The 22,644-nt window shown below is 47.5% G+C and overlaps 2 protein-coding genes across 3 annotated transcripts in view; both read right to left on the reverse strand.

The window, feature by feature from the left end:
* RAB8A (RAB8A, member RAS oncogene family) overlaps window positions 1-22,644 on the reverse strand; it is a 405,903-nt gene that overhangs the window by 362,256 nt on the left and 21,003 nt on the right. The gene's annotated exons all lie outside the window — the stretch shown is intronic.
* LOC126942252 (cytochrome P450 4F3) lies at window positions 2,911-22,612 on the reverse strand. 2 transcript variants are annotated; one of them, XM_050769621.1, is made up of 13 exons: window positions 22,559-22,612; window positions 21,896-22,094; window positions 17,690-17,834; window positions 16,474-16,527; window positions 16,255-16,382; window positions 13,975-14,096; window positions 13,077-13,347; window positions 11,161-11,227; window positions 10,844-10,973; window positions 4,646-4,779; window positions 4,487-4,551; window positions 4,220-4,302; window positions 2,911-3,810 (listed from the first exon to the last, which is right to left on the reverse strand). In XM_050769621.1, exons 2-13 carry the CDS (start codon window positions 22,091-22,093, stop codon window positions 3,645-3,647), a joined length of 1,563 nt encoding a protein of 520 aa, XP_050625578.1. In that variant the 5' UTR covers window position 22,094; window positions 22,559-22,612; the 3' UTR covers window positions 2,911-3,644. The 2 variants fall into 2 exon arrangements, with proteins under 2 accessions (XP_050625578.1, XP_050625577.1); XM_050769620.1 differs by lacking the exon at window positions 17,690-17,834 and adding an exon at window positions 19,480-19,624 and having other exon boundaries at window positions 22,559-22,606.

A 22,644-nucleotide genomic window follows, 5' to 3' on the forward strand; every position in this document is an offset into this window, starting at 1 on the left:
TTTTTTGAGACTGAGTCTCGCTATGTCCCCCTCCCCCAGGCTAGAGTGCAGTGGCACCACCTCAGCTCACTGCAACCTCCGCCTCCCAGTTTCAAGTGATTCTCATGCATCAGCCTCCCGAGTAGCTGGGATTACAGGCCTGCACCTCCACAACCAGCTAACTTCTGTATTTTTGTAGAGATGGGGTTTCACCCTGTTGCCCAGCCTGGTCTCAAACTCTTGGCTTCAAGTGATTTGCCTGCGTAGCCCTTCCCAAGTGCTGGGATTACAGGCCCGGCCCGGTTTGATAGTTTCTTATCATGTTATACGTACACTTAGAATATGATCCAGCCATCTCATTCTAACAGCAATGAGAACTTAGGCTCCCCCAAGAACCTCTATACAAATATTCGTAGCAGTTTCATTCATAATAGCTGAAAACTGGAAACAATCCACACATCCTTCAGCTGATGAGCAAAGAGTGTCCCATCTATGCCAGGGACTCTTACTCAGCAATAAAAAGAATCAAAGTCTTGACATGTGCAATATGGGAGAATCTCAAATGCATTATACTAAGCGAAAGCAGCCAGACTCCAAGGCTACATATGATATGACTCCATTTACAACAATATGAAGAAAGAAAATCTATAGGAATACAAAACCCATTGTGCCTGCCAGGGGTTAGGGATGGAAGAAAGCTTTTTACTACAAAGGGTGGCTATGGTAGTGATGGGTACACGACTCTAGCCATTTGTCGAAACTCAGAACTGTGCGCCCAGTAGAAGAAAGTTTACTTCTGAAATGTTGACGTAATTCAAGGTGAAGCAGAGGGTGACTAGTTACATGTGTTGTTTGCCTAAATAATGAAAGGATACCCAAAGAATAAATGTTTACCTTTATAAAGAGGGAGAAACTGGGCCAGGTGCGGTGGCTCACACCTGTAATCCAGCAGTTTGGGAGGCCGAGGCGGGCAGATCACCTGAGGTCAGGAGTTGGAGACCAGCCTGGCCAACGTGGTGAAACTCCATCTCTACTAAAAATACAAACTACTTGGGAGGCCGAGGCATGAGAATCGCTTGAACCCAGGAGGCGGAGGTTGCAGTGAGCTGAGATCACTTTACTGCACTCCAGACTGGGCAACACAGTGAGAAAAGACAGAAAGACAGAAGGAAGGGGAGGGGAGGAGGGAAGAGGAGGGGAAGAGGAGGGGAAGGAGAAGGGAAGGGGAAGGGGAGGGGTGGGGAGTGGAAGGGGAGAGGAAAAGGGGGAGGGGAAGGGGAGGGGAAGGGAGGGGGAAGGGAGAGGAAGGAAAGGGAAGGGAGGGGGAAGGGGAGGGGAAGGGAGGGGAGGGGAGGGGAAGGGAGGGGAAGGGGGGAGGGGAAGGGGAAGGGAGGGGAGGGGAAGGGAGGGGGGAGGGGAAGGGAGGGGAGGGGAAGGGGAGGTGAAAGGGAAGGGGTGGGGAAGGGGAAGGGGAGGGGAAAGGGGGAGGGGAAGGGGAGGGGAAAGGGAGGGGAAGGGAGGGGGGGAGGGGAAGGGAGGGGAGGGGAAGGGGAGGTGAAAGGGAAAGGGGTGGGGAAGGGGAAGGGGAGGGGAAAGGGAGGGGGAGGGGAGGGGAGGGGAAAGGGAGGGGGAGGGGAGGGGAAGGGGAGGGGAAGGTAGGGGAGGGGAAGGGAAAGGAAGGGAACCCCTGTGGCTGCCAGGGGTTAGGGATGGAAGAAAGCTTTCTACTGCAAAGGGTGGCTATGGTAGTGATGGGTACACGACTCTAGCCATTTGTGAAAACTCAGAACTGTGCGCCCAATAGAACAAAGTTTTACTTCTGAAAATTTAACGTAATTTGAGGGTGAGGCAGAGGGTTACTAACTACATGTATTGTTTGCCTAAATAGATGAAAGGATACTCAGAGAGTAAAAGTGTTTACCTTTATAAAGAGGGAGAAAATGGGCAGAGGAAGGACATATGTAGCACCAGTACTTCTCACTGTGCATTTAACTTTTTACATGAGTGAATGTATTTCATGTCCACAATATTACATTTAAAAATGTAAGGCCAGGCATGGTGGCTCACACCTGTGATCTCAGAACTTTGGGAGGCTGATGTGGGCAGATCACCTGAGGTCAGGAGTTCAACATCAGTGTGGCCAACATGGGGAAACCCTGTCTCTATTAAAAATACAACAATTAGCTGGGTGTGGTGGCAGGTGCCTGTAATCCCAGCTACTTGGGAGGCTGAGGCAAGACAATTACTTGAACCTGGGAGGTAGAGATTGCAATGAGCCGAGATCGTGCCACTGCACTCCAGCCTGGGCAACAGAGTGAGACTCTGTCTCAAAAAAAAAAAAAAAAAAATAGGCACCCCCTATCAAAGTCTCGTCTACTCACCCAGGTGATCTGATGCACTTAGGGCAGAGGGTCACTTTGAAAATCACTTCTGTGGTAGGATAAGGCATGACCTCTGATGCCAAATGAACCAGATTTATTCCCACTCTGCCACTCACTGAGTGACCTTGAGCAAGAGAGTTAGCGTCCACTCCATAAAATTGGTGTGAGGATGAAAAGCACTTTTACCTGGGAGAGCTAAAATGCCACCTTCTCCCTTCTCAGTGGTCTATTTGTTAATAGGACAAAAACAATCAGTGTCTGTGGAGTTTGCAGGGCATACCTGTTCTAGAAAAGTGTCTAACCACACCTGTATCTTACAGGAATATTTGTGCATCTATTGCTATAAAAATAAGATCTCTACTCCAAAAGTCATTTGATGAAGAATAACTCGATTTCTAACTGATAATGATACTTCAAGCCATTAATGTGCATGAAAAGAAATCTTACAAACTGAGACAAAACCCTTTTACATTATTTTCTAAAATTACATATTTTAAAACATTTAAGAGTGATTTGAATACTTAACATACACATTTTGAAGAACACCAAATAATGTTTCCTAAGATGATTTAATGTCATGGAAAGATGCTCACAACATATTCCTGTGTGAATAATCCAGATGGAAAAAAGAATATATGAGCATTTTTAGGTAGAATTCACATAAAAATCACCATTCCAACCATTCTAAAGTGTCCAATTCAACAGCATTTAGTGCACTCACAATGTCGTGCTACCTTCGTCACTATCTAGGTCCGGAACATTTTCACCATCCCAGGAGGAAACCCCATGCTGATTAGCAGTCGCTCCTCAGTCCCACCTCCCCACAGCTGCTGAAAGCCACCAATCTGTTATACATCTCTTCAGATTGGCCTGTTCCGGAAATTTCATATAAAAGGACCACACACTGTGTGACCTTTTGCATCTGATATCTTTCATTCAGTATCATGTATTCAAGGTTCATCCACAGTGTAGTAGGGATCACTGCTTCATTCCTTTTTATGGCTGTATAATATTCCATTGTATGGATGGACCACATTTTGTTTTATCCTTTCATCTGGTAATATACACCTTGGGGTTGTTTTCATCGTTTGGCCACTGTGAATAGGGCTGCCATGAACATTCATGCACAAGCGTCTTTTTGTTTGAACACCTGTCTCAATTATTTTGAGTAGGTATCTAGGATGCAATACAGGAGTGTGGAATAGGGTCATAGGGTAATTCTGTGCTTCACTTTTGATGAATCAGGGGTCATTTTAATGGGGTCAGAGTGGGTCTCTGCAGAACTCAGCTCAGGGGCTCCACCCGCAGCCAAAGTCCGCCCTCTGCGCGCAGGACCAGCTCCGGCTTCCTGCGGGGCTCGGTGTGGTCCGGCAGGACGCGGAAGCGCAGCAGCGTGAGCGCCAGGACCACCTTCATCTCAGCCATCGCGAACGCCTGCCCGATGCAATTCCTTGGGGAGAGGGATGGTAACTCTGATTGCACCCAGGAGCCCCATCCTGGCCCCCTCAAGCTGAAAACCTGGCCTGGGACACCCAACCCCGCCCAGGTCAGTTTGAGGAATAGAGAAGTGGGTATCCATGCCTGGATCCCCATGTGGGCTTGCATATCCTGCAAGCCTAGCCCAGCTCCAGCCCCCAGCCTAGACCAAGGTGGGGTGGGAGAGGGCTCTGAGCACACCACAGACCCTTCTAGGACCAACCCAACCCTACTCTATGGACCTTTTCCCATAAACTCCAGAGGAGGTGAGGGAAAGAGAGCTGGAACTCGGACCATCTACAATGTTCCCCTTCTCCCCACTGTCATGCCCAGACCCCTGCACCCATCAACCCGTCCCCACCTCAGACACAGGCCACCCTTACCTGGGTCCTGCCGAGAAGGGAATAAAAGCCAGAGGTGACCTCTCCTTGATGTTCTCTGGGTCAAAGCGAAAGGGGTCGTAGACCTGGAAGTGAGATCAAGAAGGGTTGCTGGATGGGGTCTCCCAGTCCACGACCCTTGAAGAGAGAGAGAGAGTTGTGTGTGTCTTGGAGGGAGGCGATGTTGGATTCTCCTGATGAAAATCCTGCCCCCTCCTCTAGGAGCCTTGGAATGGACAAAAAACAGAGGGATGGAGGGGGGCCCCACACCTCAGGGTCCGGCCACACAGCTGGGTTGTGATGGGTTCCGAGAACACTGATGTGGCAGATAACACCTGTGGGAGAGAAGGGGGCCATCAGGACAAGTACCCCTGCCTGAGGGGCTCCTCTTCCTACCCAGGAGGCTCCTCCCCCTGAGGCTGTGGGCACCTTTGGGGATGACCCGGCCGTCTGGGAGCACAATGTCTTGGGTGCAGCAGCGGGAGATGGCAGGAACTGGGGGGTGCAACCGCAGGCTCTCCTTAATGCACATGGTCAGGAAGGGCAGCTGGGCCAAGTCGTCCCTAAGGAAACACCCAGCCCCAATCCTTATCAAGGGAGCAAAGACACAACTATCAGCTTCTCTGTTTGCAAGTGAGACGTTTTCTCCCTGTAACGAAATAAACTTTTAAAAAGAATTGTTACGGCCGGGGGCGGTGGCTCAAGCCTGTAATCCCAGCACTTTGGGAGGCCGAGACGGGCGGATCACGAGGTCAGGAGATCGAGACCATCCTGGCTAACACGGTGAAACCCCGTCTCTACTAAAAAATACAAAAAACTAGCCGGGCGCGGTGGCGGGCGCCTGTAGTCCCAGCTACTCGAGAGGCTGAGGCAGGAGAATGGCGTGAACCCGGGAGGCGGAGCTTGCAGTGAGCTGAGATCCGGCCACTGCACTCCAGCCTGGGCGGCAGAGCGAGACTCCGTCTCAAAAAAAAAAAAAATAATAATAATAATAATAATAATTGTTACAAAGTTGCAGGAATAAAAACAGTGTGGCACTGTTGCAGAAACAAGAAAACAGACCCATGGAACAGCACAAAGAGCTCAGAAAAAGACATGAGAATAAGTGAAAACTTCACATTTGGTAAAGGGACCCCCACCCACCCCAAATAAAATCCTGGGAAATTGATAGATTTTACAGTTCTGAAAGAAACATGTGAACCAACTTAACGTCATAGAAATTAATCAAAAGTACCCTCCAAAAGTTAAAAGGCAATATTTTGCAACACAAGGCAGAAAAAAATCAATCTTAATACACATTCTTAAAAGTAAATACTTTTAAACAGTCCAAAGAAAGAGAGGAAAAATAATAAGAAAATCAGTTCCATAAAAAGAAAGCAAATAACATCAGCACTTGCAAGAGATGTTCAGTTTCACTCTTATTTTTTTTAATGTCCATCAAAAGAAGAAATATGAAGATTGGTCCAGATTTAAAATTCAATAATACAATAGTACTATTGGTAAAGTTATGGGAAAGTTTGTGCCATAAAACTCAGCTAATAGTAAAGGATTTGCAATCATATTGTACGGTGGCTCACGCCTGTAATCCCAGTACTTTGGGAGACCGAGGCAGGCAGATCACCTGAGATCAGGAGTTCGAGACCAGCTTGGCCAACATGGTGAAACCTCATCTCTACAAAAAAATTACCCAGGCTTGGTGGCAGGCATCTGTAATCCCAGCTACTCGGGAGGCTGAGGCAGGAGAATTGCTTAAACCTGGGAAGTGGAGATTGCAGTGAGCTGAGATCACACTATTGCACTCCAGCCTGGGCAACAAGAGTGAAACTGTCTCAAAAAATATAATAATTGTACAGTGCAAATGGTCTTTGATTCAGCAATTGCACTTTAGAGAATTTGTCCTGCAGAGATGCTTATATATGTAAGGAATGGTCACTGTGCACACATGCTGACTGCATCACACCCAGTTTGGCAAAAGTTTGGAGACAAGCCAAATATACATCGATGGGAAAATGTTTAGATAAACAGCCACACAATGGAATACTATACAGCTACACAAAAGGAGGAAATAGGGATCACTAGTCTCATCACATACTGCAGGTGAGAAGGTAAATCAGTACAGACACTCTGGAAGGCAAATTGGAAATATCTACTATAATTGAAAATGTTTAATGTCCTCTTTAACATAGAAAAGAGCTGAATAAACTATACAGCACTCAGAAAAAAAATAGCATTAAGGCACACTGTTGAGTGGAAAAAAGTTACAAATATATACGTAAGTACCTGTAAAACAGTAAGAAGTATATGGATATATATTTACAAAAATGAATGATTCATAGATGATGGAGAGATAGATGATTGATGGATAGATAGATGATAAATAGATGATATAGATAGATACATAGATAATATGTAGATAGATAAGTAGAGATAGATAACAGAAGATAGAGACATAGTTACATAGATAGATAGATAGATAGATAGATAGATAGATAGATAGATAGATAGATAACAAATCTATGGCTCTAGAGACACCTTTGGAGAATGAGAAAGGCTTAGGTGGGGTGGCAGGATTGTTAAGGAAAACCCTAGTCTTATCTGTAATGTCTCATTTGGTGCAAGAAGAACTCTTTTGTATCATTTGTTTTGTAACTTAATGCTCTTTTCCCATGTGGTGTATATGTATACACAATGGAATCCTATTTCGCCTTTAAAAAAGAAAACTTATCTCATTTGCCACAACATGGAAGAACCTGGAGGAACTCATGCTAAGTGAAGTAAGCCAGGTGCAGAAACACAAACACACATGATCTTACTTATCTTGGCTAAATAATCTTATCTTACTTATCTTGACTAAAATAGTCAAGCTCATAGAAATAGGAATAGAATGGTGGTTACCAGACGCCAGGGCTGGGGGAGGGACAGAGAGGGTGAAAAGTTAGTCAAAGGGTGAAGCTTCAGTTAGACAACAGGAATAAGTTTTTGAGATCTGCTGCACAGCCTCGTGCCTTTAGTAAACAAAGTATTGTATTAGTTGAAATTGCTAAGAAAGTAAACTTCAAATGTTCTCAACACAAAAATGATAAATACATAAAGTGATGGATTTGTTCATTACCTCGATTTAATAATTTCAGGTTGTGTACATACATCATATATATCATATATCATAAATATATCATATACATATATCAACGTATCTATCTATCCATCAATCATCTATCTCTCCATCATCTACCTATAAATCATTCATTTTTATAAATATATATCTATATACTTCTTGCTGTTTTACATGTACTTATGTATATACTTGTAAGTTTTTTTCACTCAACAGGGTGCCTTAATGCTATTTTTTTCTGAGTGCTGTATAGTTTATTCAGCTCATTTCTATGTTGATATATGTATACATATATCATATATATTATAACATCATATTGTGCCTCTAAACATATATAATTAAAACTTGTCGAAGACAAAGAACAAATTAAAAAAAACTCATTTTCCAAAATTTTTATATATATATATATATATATATATTTTTTTTTTTTTTTTTTGAGACGGAGTCTCACTCTGTCGCCGGGCTGGAGTGCAGTGGCCGGATCTCAGCTCACTGCAAGCTCCGCCTCCCGGGTTTATGCCATTCTCCTGCCTCAGCCTCCGGGAGTAGCTGGGACTACAGGCGCCCACCACCACGCCCGGCTAGTTTTTTGTATTTTTTTAGTAGAGGCGGGGTTTCACCGTGTTAGTCAGGATGGTCTCGAACTCCTGACCTCATGATCCGCCCGTCTCGACCTCCCAAAGTGCTGGGATTACAGGCGTGAGCCACCGCGCCCGGCCTAAAATTTATATTTTGAGAAAAGTAAAAGATCTCAGAGATAATATGCAGACCTGTGTCTATTTTGTGGACTTTCATTTACAAAGAAAAGCACAGTACGTGTTCATATAAATAAAAGTCACAGTGTGAGTTCATATAAATGTTGGCATTGGGATAGCCATTTTCTAGAAGAATACACAGAAAACTGTTGACTGTAGTCACTGCTAAGGTGGAGTTTAAAAAGGAACTTCATTTTTATCATAAAGTCTTTTGACCATTTTTTTTAACTACACATATAATTTTGCTTGAAATCTTGGTTTTATACTAAAGGACTTGGGTCTGGGCAAAGATTTTCTATGTAAGACCTCAAAAGCACAGGCAATAGAGAAATGAGATTATATCAAAAGAAAAACGTTCTGCACAGCAAAGGAAACAATCCACAAAGTGAAGAATCAACCCACAGAATGGCAGAAAATACAAATTACCCATCTGGCAAGCGATTAATAACCAGAATATATAAGCAGCTCAAACAACTCAATTGGAAAAGTAACCAAATCATCTGATTTTAAAACGGACAAAAGATCTGAATAGACATTTCTTAAAAGAAGACATACAAATGGCCAATAGGTAGATGGAAAAATGCTCAATGTCACTAATCTTCAGAGAAATGCAAATCAAAACCACAATGAGATATCGTCTCATCCCAGTTAAAATGGCTTTTATCAAAAACACAGGCAACGATAGATGCTGGTGAGGACATGGAGAAAGGGGAGCTCTCACACACTGTGGGTGGGAATATAAATTAGTGCAACCACTGCAGAGAACAGCACAGAGGTTCCTTAAGAAACTAAAACTAGAACTACCGTATAACCTAGAAAATCCACTACTGAAAAGAAAGACAAGAAATTTCTATCCCAAAGAAAGAAAATGAATCTGTTGAAGAGATATCTGTACTTCCGTGTTTATTGCAGCACTATTCACAACAGCCAAAATATGGATTCAACCTAACTGTCTACCAATAGATGAATGGATAAAGAAAATGTAGTGTGTATACACAATGGAATACTATTCAGTCATTTAAAAAACTGAAATGTTGTCATCTGTGGCAACATGGATGGAACTGGAGGTCACTGTGGTAAGTAAATAAGCCAAAAACAGAAAGACAAATATCGCATGTTCTCACTCATATGTGGGAGCTGAAAAAGTGGATCTCATGAAAAAAGAAGATAGGTTGGCAGAGGGGAGGGAAGGATGAGAAAAAGTTGATTAATGGGTACAAATATGAGGTTTGATAGGAGAAATGAAACCTAGCACTCGAGAGATCACTGGGCTCACTATAGTTTACAATATGTTCTCCACATTCTGAAATAGTTTGCTTGTGTTAGTTACGTTTCTAGCATAAAGAAAAGATAAACATTTCAAGCGATGGATATCCCAAGAACACTGACTTGATCTTTATCAATTATATGCATATGTTAGATTATCACATGTATTTCAAAACTATGTACATCTATTATGCATCAATAAAAATGTGTTTTAAAAAATAAAATTGCAAAAATATTCTTTATTTTAAAAGCATAAAAATGTTTATTTCCCTCCCAGGACTGCTGTGCTGGGCAAAGGCGTGGACAGGAGGACCCTGAATCCAAGACACCCATTCATTCCAAAACTTCCTCTCCTTCCTCCAGCCCCTGGCCTGGCTCAGGCCTTAGAATGTCCCCACTGTGCCCTCAATCTATAGCTGGTCCTCTCCAGTCCGCCCTCCACACTAGCCCTAGAAAGATCTTCCTGGTACCCAGATGTGACCTGTCCCTCCCCTGCTCAAACACTTCTCATGGCTCCCTATTGCCCTTGGGCTAAAACTGAAGCCATTAACATTTTCCTGGAGGCTTCCACAACCAGCCCCTGCTACCATCTCCAGTTTTATCATCTCACCACAACCCACAACTCAGTCTTTTCCTCTCTCTCCCCTTCTCCTCCTTTCTGTCCTGACCCTGCTCTCTCTCTCTCTCTCCCCCTCTCTCTCTCCTCTCTCTCTCTTCCTCCCTCAAAGACCCCAGGTGGTCTTCTTGACCTAGGGCACTGCTCCCCAACTGTACCCAATTATCGACTGATCATTATTCAGGCTCTCAACTGAGACACTTTCTATATCCCCCTAGTCCTGCTTCTCTTACTCTAAACCCCATCCCTGCCCACGTGGGCTGGGAGAGTCCTGCCCAGGGACAGTTCCCCCACCAGGCTGGGAGCACCTGGAAAACAGATCCCTGGGCTGGGTCCTTCCCAGGTCTCCAGAGCACAGAAAGATGCTGTGCACAGATATGAGGGTGGGAATGCAGTGTGGGAGCGTTTGCTGAATGAGGACGGGATGGATGAACGATGCAGGTGTTCTGGACTAGAATGGATGACTTTTACCCCCAGGTCTCCCTTATAAATCCCTGGACTGCACTGGAGAGTAGGAATTAGGGAACAGAAGAGCAAACATTCAACAAGTGAAGATGTTTGAAAAAAAATGATATTTCTGGGAGAAAAGGAAGAGAGTGGAGGGGAAGTTCATTTGCTGAACATGTGCTAAGTGGCGTTATCCGTCCTCACATATCATCACCAATTCTCTCAGAAGCCCAGGTCTTTCTGTAACCTAACGGCCTGTAACCTTTCCCCAGACAGTCAGGCTGGGTATTAAGTCCTGCCTGTGGTCCTCTGCTCCTATTCCCACTAAGCAACAGTGCAAGAATCAACAAAAACAACCCCTCTCCCCTTCCCACCTGGGGAACAGAGTCAACGAGAGAGGCTCAGGAACAGCCACCAGCGCCTGCACTCACCATTCAATCTCTTTAGGCTCACGGTCCTTCAGAAGCTCTTGCACCTCCTGCCGGCAGCGCTCCTGGTATTCCGGGTGCTTTGCAAGGTGGTACAGGACCCAGGAGAGACCACTGGCCGTGGTGTCATGGCCTGGGAGGCAGCAAGGCAGGCTTGGGTCTCTGGGCTGTTTCAGCACCCAAGGGTGGACAGCAACCATGCATTTTGGGCCTCATGGAAGATGGGGAAAGGGGGATGGGAAGTGCGAGGGATCCACCCACCCTGTTCCTGGAATGAAGAGATCCAAGTCCCCACTCTAGCCCCACACTGGGGCCCTCACCCTCAAACATAAAGGTGTCAGCTTCTGCTCTTATGTCCTCATCAGACAACTTCTTCCCATCTTCATCCTGGAGAGAAGGCAATAATTTCCCAACCCCCACTCCCATAAAAAGCCACACTAACTCTGAGGGCTCTTGAGTCTAATCTGAGACAAGCTCTGAAGATTCATCCTCCTTCCAGAAACACAAGCCCATCTTGCACTCCTAGACCCCTACTGGTCACCACAGCCAGAGCCCCAACCCCATGGACTTCCTCCCGGCTTCCTTGCCTTTCCTTTGGTCCCTAGTGGGAAGACTCAATGACCCATGGATGCTTTCATGTTTCTGCATGATGAAAACTTTCCGAGAAAAAGTTGCTGGCAACCTGGGTTACAGGATAATTAAATGGCAATTTGCTTTGGAAATTAGAGATTAAGTATTGCTTCAAAGATATTTGCCCACATTCTACAGTGGTAAATGAATCTTATCTCCCTGGAGATATTTGAGTTGTAAGTCTATGGAATATGGCATCCAGAACAAAGCACATAATCTCTCACAAAGCTGGTGCCCTCTCTCTTTCTTCCTCTCGCTCTCTCTCTCTTTCTCTCTCTCTCGCACGCTCTCTCCCTCTCTCTCTCTGTAGAAAATGTGCTGGAACTCATAATGTAGGGTGCCTCTCCTAGGGTACAAACTGTGCTGCACATACAGGTGAAAATATTGCATTGCCCTTGGAGGACTTTGACTTGGGGGTGGAAAGTCAGTGCCACGATCCTACTCTGGCTGATAGTATTGCCGTGAGCAAGACATGGGCTGCTCTGATTTAGAGGTTTAATGCATCTGTCGTAATAGAAATACACATAGACAAAGACATAGACACACAGACATAGACACAGACACACATAGATAAAGTCATAGACTTAGACCCAAACACAGACACACAAATCCACATAAACATAGACATAAACAAAGACATAGATATAGAAACACCCACAGACACACTCGTAGACATAAACATGGACAGATAAAAACAGACACAGGCACACAGGCACAGTCAAAGACAAAAATATGGCCAGGCGCCGTGGCTCACACCTGTAATCCCAGCACTTAGGGAGGCCAAGACGGGCAGATCACAACGTCAAGAGTTCAAGACTAAAAATAGTGAAACTCCCTCTCAACTAAAAATACAAAAAAATTAGCCTGGCGTGGTGGTGGGTGCCTCTAATCCCAGCTACTCGGGGGAGGCTGAGGCAGGAGAATCATTTGAACCCAGGAGGCAGAGGTTGCAGTGAGCCGAAATTGCGCCATTGAGCTGCAGCCTGGGTGATAGAGTGAGACTCCGTCAAAAACAGGAAAAGAGAAAAGAAGGAAGGAAGGAAGGAAGGGAGGGAGGGAAGGAGGAAGGAAGGAAGGAAGGAAGGAAGGAAGGAAGGAAGGAAGGAAGGAAGGAAGGAAGGAAGGAAGGAAGGAAGGAAAGAAAGGAAGGGAAGAAAGAAAGAAAGGTAAAAACATAGACAAAGACAAAGACACAGATACAGACAAAGACATACAGATATGGCCAATGACAAAGACAAACACATACAATCACAATCATAGGCAAAGACACAAACTCAAACAGAGACAAAGATATAGAAAGATATAGGCAAAAACATAAACATAGACCCAGACATAGACATAGATGTATAGATTGAAATGTGGCCAATTAACTCATTAGCTTGTAAATAGAGCAAACTCCCAGACTTGTCAGTTTCAAACCTAGCAGCTCCCTGCTACGTGCACTCCACAGAGTCATCTCCAAAACCTATCTCTGACCTGTCCCTCCCTTCCTCAATCACCTTCCATGGCTCCCCAGTGCCCTCTGGATCAAGTTCAAATTCTTTCATCTGACATTTCACATGAAACTCCCTTCTGCTTCTTGAATTCAGATCCCAGAGAAGCCCACCTTGCTCAGCAGGAGCACATCAATGAAGTCCAAAGTCTTGGATTTGGCCTTGGCTTGGAGGAAGTCCTCAACACCCTGGCTAGGGAGGGTGCGGCGCCGCTCCTGGATGACGGCATCTGTGAAGTCGTGCACCAGGCGGCAGGCCCTGCGGAAACGCTGCCCATCATGGGTGAGATAATACAGGAAGTCTATGTACAGGAAGAACTGCTGGTGTCTTTTTGCCACAAGGGCACTGAGCTCCAAGATGGCGGCAATATATTCACTGGGCTTCCTGCAGGATAAGGACAGAAAGGGAGGAAACAATTTAATACACCTGAAGCCCCAGGAGCACCTGCCACCAGTAGCCAGGAGCTACCTCCTATCAGTAAACGGAGTATCCAGGAACAGATGACCCCACAGATACAGGGTGGGGATCAGCACGAAATCAACTCTCCAGGCTCTCTTATCTCTCCCTGCATCCTATCTCTGTGAGATGCCTCCATGCCGCTAGGCACCCGGAGGATAGTTTGCACATTATGCTCCTATTCTCTCTCTCCCTCCCAGTATGCAGTCTTGCCCCTTCTCCTTCCTGAAGCTGCTCACAAAGCTAGGACTTTATGCTCCTCCAACTAGTGCATGGTCCAGCTTCCACCCTAGCTTCTTTGCATCAGTGTTAACTCCATTTAGTGCTACATTACAGTCAGTCCCTGACAGAGACCCGCTCTGACCACACCCACCAGTTCGAACCCTTTTAATGAGTCCCTAGAAACCTCAAGATAAAATTCACACCAGTCCTTCAATGATCAGGTATAACAAAACTCCAGGAAGGTTTGTCTGATTTCCCCACTCAGTCCTCCCTCCCCCACCTACCCACCTTGGGTCCACGGCCCAAGATCCCAGACCCTGGGCAAGAACTTACTCCTGACAATGGCTGTCAAAGCTGAAGACACATTTCTGCAGACTGTCCAAGGTCATGAGGCTGATGTGCTCAAACATGTCCAGACGGGCACTGCCCTCTGAGGCCAGGAGCTGCCACTTGGCCTAGCCAGAGAAGGGGATGGAGCTGGGGCAGGCTCCTTGCTCCCTTGAGCACCTCTCCAACCCCAACCGTCAAGATGCACTCCCCAGAATAAGCCTCTTCATCTTCTCCCCTGGGACCCCTCCCCAGAGAGGACCAGGTTATGGTGCAAGCAAAAGCTGTTACTATTAAGAGATGAAGACCCAAGATTGGGAGTTAGGAGACCTAGGTTCAAGTTCCAGCTCTGGCTCCTGTGCTCTGTGTGCCATTAGTCAATTCACTACCCTACCCTATATCATACCTGTCAAATCTTCAGGAACAGTTAAGATGATGTGCTTTGGAGCCATATAATCCACGTTAGAAACTGGTCCACCACGCCAAGCTCACTCATTAGCTGGGTGAACTTGGGTTAGCTCCCTAATCTCTCAGACCTGCAGTTTCATCATCTGCCATGGGGCAGAAATACATCATCTCTCCTTCACAGAGTTCTTAAAATCAAATTAGACAATATGTACTCGTGTCATGGAATGGGCACATGGCATTGTTTCTGGCATATGGTGAGTGTTTAATAAATGTTGGGTTTCCTCATCTGCATTGTTATAAATTGATTACCAAAACATACCTATGTTTGCAGAGGTAGTCCTCCATGAGTCCTGAGCACCCTTTCTGGGCATGTCACAAATGCAAGACACTGATATTCTTAACTTGAAAATTTTCTCAGAGTTGTGTTTGCAGAAAATAACTTTGAGGATAAGGGACACCCCCTGGATATGCTGCTTCTGCTTGCTATAAAAACAGATTCCTAAGCCTAATGCCCCTTCCCTGTAATGCAATATATGATGTCAGCCGGCATTTACAGAAGCCCACCTGTGGCCGGGCGCGGTGGCTCAAGCCTGTAATCCCAGCACTTTGGGAGGCCAAGACGGGCGGATCACGAGGTCAGGAGATCGAGACCATCCTGGCTAACACAGTGAAACCCCGTTTCTACTAAAAAATACAAAAAAATAGCCGGGTGAGGTGGCGGGCGCCTGTAGTCCCAGCTACTCGGGAGGCTGAGGCAGGAGAATGGCGCAAACCCGGGAGGCGGAGCTTGCAGTGAGCTGAGATCCAGCCACTGCACTCCAGCCTGGGCGACGGAGCCAGACTCCGTCTCAAAAAAAAAAAAAAAAAAAAAAAAAAAAAAAAAAGAAGCCCACTTGTGTCAGCCCATGGGATTTGAGAGGCTTGGAGAAGAAATGCAATCTAACAAGAAACACATACTCCTCTCTGTTTCATGAATAGTAAAACTATCCTTTGTCTCTGACCCAGGAGCTTCTTGTTCTTCCAGAAGAATTTATGAAACAGCAACTAGCTTAACGTCAATTTTAAAGTTAAAAAAAATCTAAACACTTCACAAAATTTTTGCTCCAATCCTTCCCTTCTCCTCATATCCACACCCTTCGCAATGTGGTTTTTCAGCAACTCCCAATAATAGACAGAGCCTATTTTACCCCCCGCCATTGATTCTGTGTTGGACTAATGGCTTTTGATGTCAAAATACAATGTGGTAAAAATGATGAGGTGATAACGAATGAAGTTAAGCCTCATCTTACTCCCTGGAACCCTGTCTGCATTGTAAACCATGGGGTGCCTTCTGGAGGGAGAGAATCAGATGGAAGGAACATCCAGGGGTCCCAGCTGAAGCCAGCCAAAACCCAAACATGTGAGAGAACTCGGCCAACACCTGCAAGGCTGCCTACATGACCCCAGGCTGCTCTCGTATCATGAGTGATCCCTTCCATCCACATCCAGAAGAACCCACCAGCTGTCCCACAGACTTATCAGCGTTCATAAACCTTTACTGCTTTAAACCAATGAGCTTTCAGGTTGTTTCTTCTCAGCAATAGCTACTATGTAATTGTCGTCGTGACCCTCTTGAGTTTACAGGGCTTGGGTGACGGAAACATAGAAACAGACACCTTCTGGGCACCTACTATGCACCAGGGACATGACTCCATTACATCACCTTGACTATCTTTTAAGTAGGGATGATTAACCCCATTTTACAGATGAGGAAACCAAAGCTCAGAGAGGAAGAGCAATGACCCAATGGCACAAGCAGAGCCAAAATTCCATACCAGATCTGTCTTTGATCCCCCCAGCCAAAGGCTGCAGCTGGGACCTTGGCTTCAAATAACTCACATGCATGATGTTCACACTCTCATTGAAAATCTTCATATAGGGCTTCAGGATGTTGAAATGGAAGGCGGGTGTCAGCATCCGACGGTGGCGGCTCCACTTGTCACCAGCACTCAGCAGGAGCCCATCCCCTAATAGGGCAGCCAAGGGCCATGGGCAAGGGTGTCTCCCTCCCCTGGCCCTCCAGGTTGTTCCCAGCCCTGTTCACCTGCAGATACTCACCCAGCCAGGGCTTCAGGAAGCTGTAGAAGAGCTTGTCCTTTGGTACAATGGCGGCTGACATAAATGAGGACAATCAGGGGCCATGGAGGCAGGTGAAGGAGGAACTTTGGGGGTGGGGGGAGGCTCCCAGCAAGAGGTTTGCATTTCTCCCCTCCAAGCCCCACGTAGCAGGAAGGGGACCAGGCAGAGGAAGAAGGGAGGATGGGGGAGGGGAGGGAAGACCAGACCAGGCTACGGCAGCACAGTACAGCAATGACACTGCCTAACCTGGCACGGAGAAGCTATGTCGGGCCTCCAGCATGCCTTGACACGCCTCCTACATGACCCAACATTTTCCTCAACCCCTGAGCACAGCTCGGCACTCTACAGAATGCCTTCACGAGGACCTAGGACACCCTGTCTGCCCCAGCACTCTCTGACATCTCCTGGCATGGCATCTTCTGACATGGACCTGGACATGAGACATGACCCTGACATGTGTTCACATGTCCTGACATGGCCACAAAATACATGACAATTCCTAACATGAGACAGTATGCTCTAACATGGACATGAGATGGTCTAACATGACCTTAAACGCGTGTTCCACATACAGGCTCCGGGTTGAATATAAATATGGTATCTTTAACGTCCCAGACATAGCCCACATGTGATCCAGACTGTTCCTTAGGCATGACCCAAACATACTATAACACAGCCTCAGACAAGACTCAAATAATGTCTCAGACAGCTCACGTAGGGACTCTGGGTCCCAGACCTCACACAAGCCCCAAACATGGCCCAGATGTGACCAGCAGGAGGAAACGGCAATGTCAAACAGCACCTGAGACAAGAACCAAACAGGCCCTCACATTGCCCCACATGTCCTTGGCCACAGATGAGCCCCACACATGACCAGCTCTACATGGCCCCAGTTGGAATGATACACCAGATGTAAGCAGGTATAACACATTTCAGGTGTAACCAGGACCCACGTGTAAATATACACGTGACAAGACATAGCCGTACAGCAGACCTGACCATATAACAGCCATCATACAGACATGCCCCAGACATGAGCAAACAGGAACAGAGGTCAGACAGGTGGAAGTCCAGGGGAGAGGGAGGCAGTGGCATCTCCACCACAGCTCCTCCTGTCTGCACGTGGGCACGCAATCCACTGGAGGCAGCACAGAGACCCCAACTGTGGGCAAGGCGTGGCCAGTGCAGTGTCTACCTGGAGCAAAGAGCACAGGCTTGATGTAGGTGGGGTGGAAGATGCGGACGATTGCATGCCAGGGCCCCACCCACCAGCAGCACACATCACCAAAGGTGCACACCAGGCTTTGTATGTATAGGAGACCTTCCTCCGAGCTGTGAATCTGGAGAGAAAGACACAGAACCCAATTCAAGCTCTCCTAGGCTGTGAGAGAGAAGGATCTGAAGAGAGGAGTTCGAGGCCCTCACCCTGAGGATTTCAAGCAGCATCTCATCCTCCTCTCAGTGCTGAGCCCCCCCCCCGGGCTTCCTCCTCACATCCTCCACACAGGACTCTCCAGTCCTTCAGTTACACAGACAGAAAAAGTATTTCCCCATGTGGATCCACACACCATGTTCCCTGGGCTGGGCTTTCATTTCATCCCATTTTCCAGATGAAGAGACTGAGGCTCTAAATGATAAAGTCACTTGCCCGTAGTCCCAGACCATGGCAAGCCTGAGGCCTGAGACTGGGTCTATCTGCACCCATGGTCTGAGTCCTTAACCATCAAACTTCTTTGTGCCCCCAAAACAGTAGCTCTGGAAGACCCAGGCCTGCCAAGACTGGGCAATCGGAGACACAGGGTTTGGGTGAAAAATTGGTCCTGTGATCCAGGCCAGGAGAAGTAAATCATGGGCCTTTTCTGGGAACTCTGGGGGAAATGTGGGCTTTCCCGTGAGAATTGAGCTTCTGGGACTCATTGTTGATGTCATGAGGGAAAGGCTGTCTTGAAAGGAAAAGTGGCGTGGAGAAAGCTAAAGCCAAGAGAGGAAGGCAGATTCCCAATGATGTTGTTTGAGACCTGGATCCAGCCATGCCTAAAGGCCATCCTCGCTGGACTTTAAAATCAATAGAGTCTCTTTCTTTGCTTAGACCACACCAGGTTGGGTTTCCACCGCTCACAACTGAAAGAGACCTCAATAACCAGAGACAGCAGCTGGGAACCAGCCCAGAGTCACTCAGCATTTTGAGGCCAGAGCCATTGTCTGTAGGATGCTGCCTGTTCCCCTGCTCAGCCTGGCCTGTCCAAGATGGGAAGCACAGGGGTCAAGGAGACAGCCCCAAGTTGGGGTAGAGTCTCCTTTTGGAGATTCCCAGGGCCTGCAGCAGGAGAGCAATGAATTTAGGGCAGACAAACTACAGGATGGGGTAGAAGGACTTGACCCACACCAGAGGTGGACGTCATGGAAATAACAGTTCAGATCCTCCACCAATCACAAGTCCTCCTCATTGTTCTAGGCTTTGCGACAGGCAAGGTGATGCTAGACCTGGCAAGGGGCCTTGAATACTAACGATGCCCAATTGCATCACCCTGCGCTCTCCTTTCAAACATTCCTACTCATTGTTCCAGACATGGCTCCAGTAACTCTTCCTCCAGGAAGGCTTCCAGCCTGCCCCAGCAGACAACTTGCTCTTCTCTGGGCTATCATCCATCTCCTTCTGGCCCTTTCTTGACCCCATGAAGTTGGGGATGTCTCCATCCACATCCACCTCCTTAAACTTGGGGGTTCCTCCAGGACAAGGCCTTGGGTTGAAGTCTCTTGGGGCCCCAGGGCAGCCCAGAACACCAGGACAGGGTGTCAGAGGGCAATGGAGAGAGGAGATGCTGAGACGAATTGGTGAATACATGAAAGAAAGATGAAGATGGCTGAGAGAGAAGGAAAGGAGAGGCCAGAGTACTGCAGGGGTCAAACGGGAGCTTGGGGACAGAGGGACTTGCAGGCCTGAAATGCACCACAGCACCCACCACCAAGTGTTCCAGGTGGTACCTGAGGCATTGATGACAGATCGGATGAGGTTGGGGTGGCAAAAACGGATGACGGGGATGATGGGGCCCATCCAGACCTTAAAGCCCTGGGGGTAGGTGGCCACCAGCTGAGTCAGGACCCTCATGCCCTGCTCCGTGGGGGTGACCTGCAAACAAGGCGGGGGCCATCATCTCCTGTAATGGTTAATTCTAGGTGTCCACTTGACTGGGCTAAAGGATGCCCAGATAGCTGATCATCTGTCTGTAAGGGTGTTTCCAGAAGAGACTGGCATTCGATTTGGTTAAACTGAGGAAGGAAGAACCACCCTCCCCAGTGTGGGCAGAACTCATTCAATCTTTTGAGAGCCCAGGTAGCACAAATAAGCAGAGGAAAGGCTAATTGGCTCTGTTCTGGGACTGGCACATCCATCTTCTCCTGCCCTTGGACATCAGAACTCCACCTTCTCAGGCCTTTGGACTCTGAGTTACACCGACAGTGTCTGTTTCTCCAGCCTGCGGACAGCAGACCATGAAGCATCTCAGCCTCCATAATCCTGTGAGCCAATTCCCGTAATAAACTTCCTCTTCTATACATCTATCTATCTACCTATCTATCATCTATATACCTATCTACCTATCTATCTGTCTACCTATCCATCTATCTATTTACCTACATATCTATCTATCTATTCTATATACCTATGTTTCTATGTATCTATCCATCTATCTAATCCATCCATTTATCTTATCTGTCTGTCTATCTATCTATCCATTCATCCATCCTATCTGTGCATCCATTTATCCATCTAGTCTATTATCTACCTACCTACCTACTTACCTATCTATTCATCTATCTATGTATCTAATCTATTCATCCTATCTAACCTTTCTATCTATGTATCTATCTGCCCATCAATCCATCCATCCATCCATCTTATCTGTACATTCATCCACTTATCCATTTATACTACTATCTATCAATCATCTAGCTATCTATCCATTTATCTAATCTATCCATCCTACATATCTAATCTACCTATCTATCCACCTAATCTACCCATCCGATCTACTATTCTATGTATGTATTATCCATCCATCCATCCATCCATCCATCCATCCAATCCATGCATCCATCTGTCCATCCATCCATCTATCCTGTTATCTATGTATGTATGTATGTATGTATGTATGTATGTATCTATCTATCTATCTATCTACCCACCCACCTACTTATCCAGCCAGCCAGCCATCTATTCACCCTGTCTGTACATTCATCCATCCATCTATCCTATTACCTATCTATCTATCCACATTCTTCCTGCTCTATCTCTCTTGGGGCCACCTCCAAGTCCCAAGGGTGCATCCCAGGGCAGAGGGAGAAGACACACTGTCAGCTCACAGAGGCCCAGTTAGCTTGAGAGGAAAGATTTTCTTGTTCTGGGAGTCATTTCAGCCCAGAGGCGGCCACATGGGGAGGTCCTCACAGGGGAGATTTGTGGGGAGCAGTATGGCCTCAAGACATGTCCCTAAGGCTGGTCCTCACATCCCTTCATGCCCTGACTGGTTCCTCTGCCAGCCACACAGGCTCCAGTTCCTCCCATGGAGAAGGTTCTGCACACAGGGGACCCTCCCTTCTCAGCAGCCACTAGGGGAGCAGAGGTGACTCTGACCGTCCATCAGGACAGTGTCTCCCACCTGGGAGCAGCTTCTGCACCAGGCTCTGTGCTAGTGCGTCCTGTGCACCCTCCCACTTCACCTGTGGACACACCCATCAATCCTGCCATTTGCAATGAGCAGATTGAGACCACGTTCCCCAAAGGGCAGAGCAGGTCTAAGTCAGAGGGCAAGGTCTGGGGGAGGAGAAAGGTCAGGGAAGGCTTCTGAAAGGGGAAGTGAGTGACCAACTTTTATGTGGGTTTGGCAACAGGACCTCATTGGGACATCTTACTGGGGAGGGACAAGATAAGAGGAAGGTGCCTCCGGATGTGGTGGAGGTGAGAGACAGCCCACACCTCTCCTCGGGCCCACCTGTACCCTCATAACAGGAAATAGGCGAGGCAGGGAGAGGACCCTGGACAGTGGGTGCAGGAGGCCTCGAGTCCAGCCACGGAGAATGTGGGAATGCCAGGGACTCGCCTCTCTGTGCAGCCAACCCTCTGCCCAGAAGCCCCGCAGTGGCCTCTCTCCGCTAATGTGGGAAGACAGGCAGGAAAAGGACTCGATGCAGGCCAGGAGTGGGAGGACAAGGAGGTGAGAAGGGTTTGGGTTGGCACAGCACAGAAATGAGTGAATAAGCAGAGGAATGAGTAAGACGCCTCCCCTGCTTCTCTGCTACCCCAGACCCCAGCCCACCCCTTTACCCGCACTCCCTAAACCTCAGACCCCTCAGGAAGTCCATTCACTCTGAGACTCCAGACCCATCCTGCTGCCACACTCACCAGGCCCAGGTGACCCAAGAACCAGTTCCGTTTCGGGGGTTGCGGGAAACACCGGAGGCGGCGGCAGTTGTCATAGAAGGTGTAGGTCCAGGCCAGGACACGGGCCAGGAGCCAGGAGACCCCGATCAGCAGCAGGAGCAGCCACGGGGATACTGCCACCGGCCCGAGGCCCAGCGAGGACAGGCTCAGCTGTGGCATTCTGCAGGGCAGACGGGATGGTAGGTGAGGTCCTGAGGCTCAGAGAAGGACCCAGGGAGCTCCAGGGACAGTGGAGAGAGGCAGGGACGGGCAGTGCTGGAGGTAGAACAGGGAGGGTAAACACGGATGGATAAACAGGGGCTGAGAGGTAAAGTCCAGAAAGACCCAGCCAAAACCAGCAGCCAAGTGACCTCCAGTTACCTGGTAAGCACTTAGATTGGGAAAGAGAGAGAGAGACTGATTAAAGTCCAGAAAGACCCAGCCTGAATCACTGGGAGGTTGCCAGGGGCTTGGTTTCAGTTAGGAACCCACCCATCCTCCAGCCCAGCACCCAGGAGCTGCCTGGGCCTTGGGCAGCCATGGAGAATGTGGGAAGGCCAGGGGCTCGCACACCCAACCCCTTGCCCAGTGCCCCTCTCCATCACAGGCTAGGATGCCCCAGGCCCGCCACCCCCACCCTGGCACCTTCTGTCAGGAGCAGCTTGTCCCACACAACTTCCTCTCCCCTTCTTCTGAGAGGTTTTTGCCCCTGGCCCCTGATGTAGGGAGGG

Source organism: Macaca thibetana, chromosome 19 (genome assembly GCF_024542745.1).
Source record: "Macaca thibetana thibetana isolate TM-01 chromosome 19, ASM2454274v1, whole genome shotgun sequence".
NCBI lineage: Eukaryota > Metazoa > Chordata > Mammalia > Primates > Cercopithecidae > Macaca > Macaca thibetana.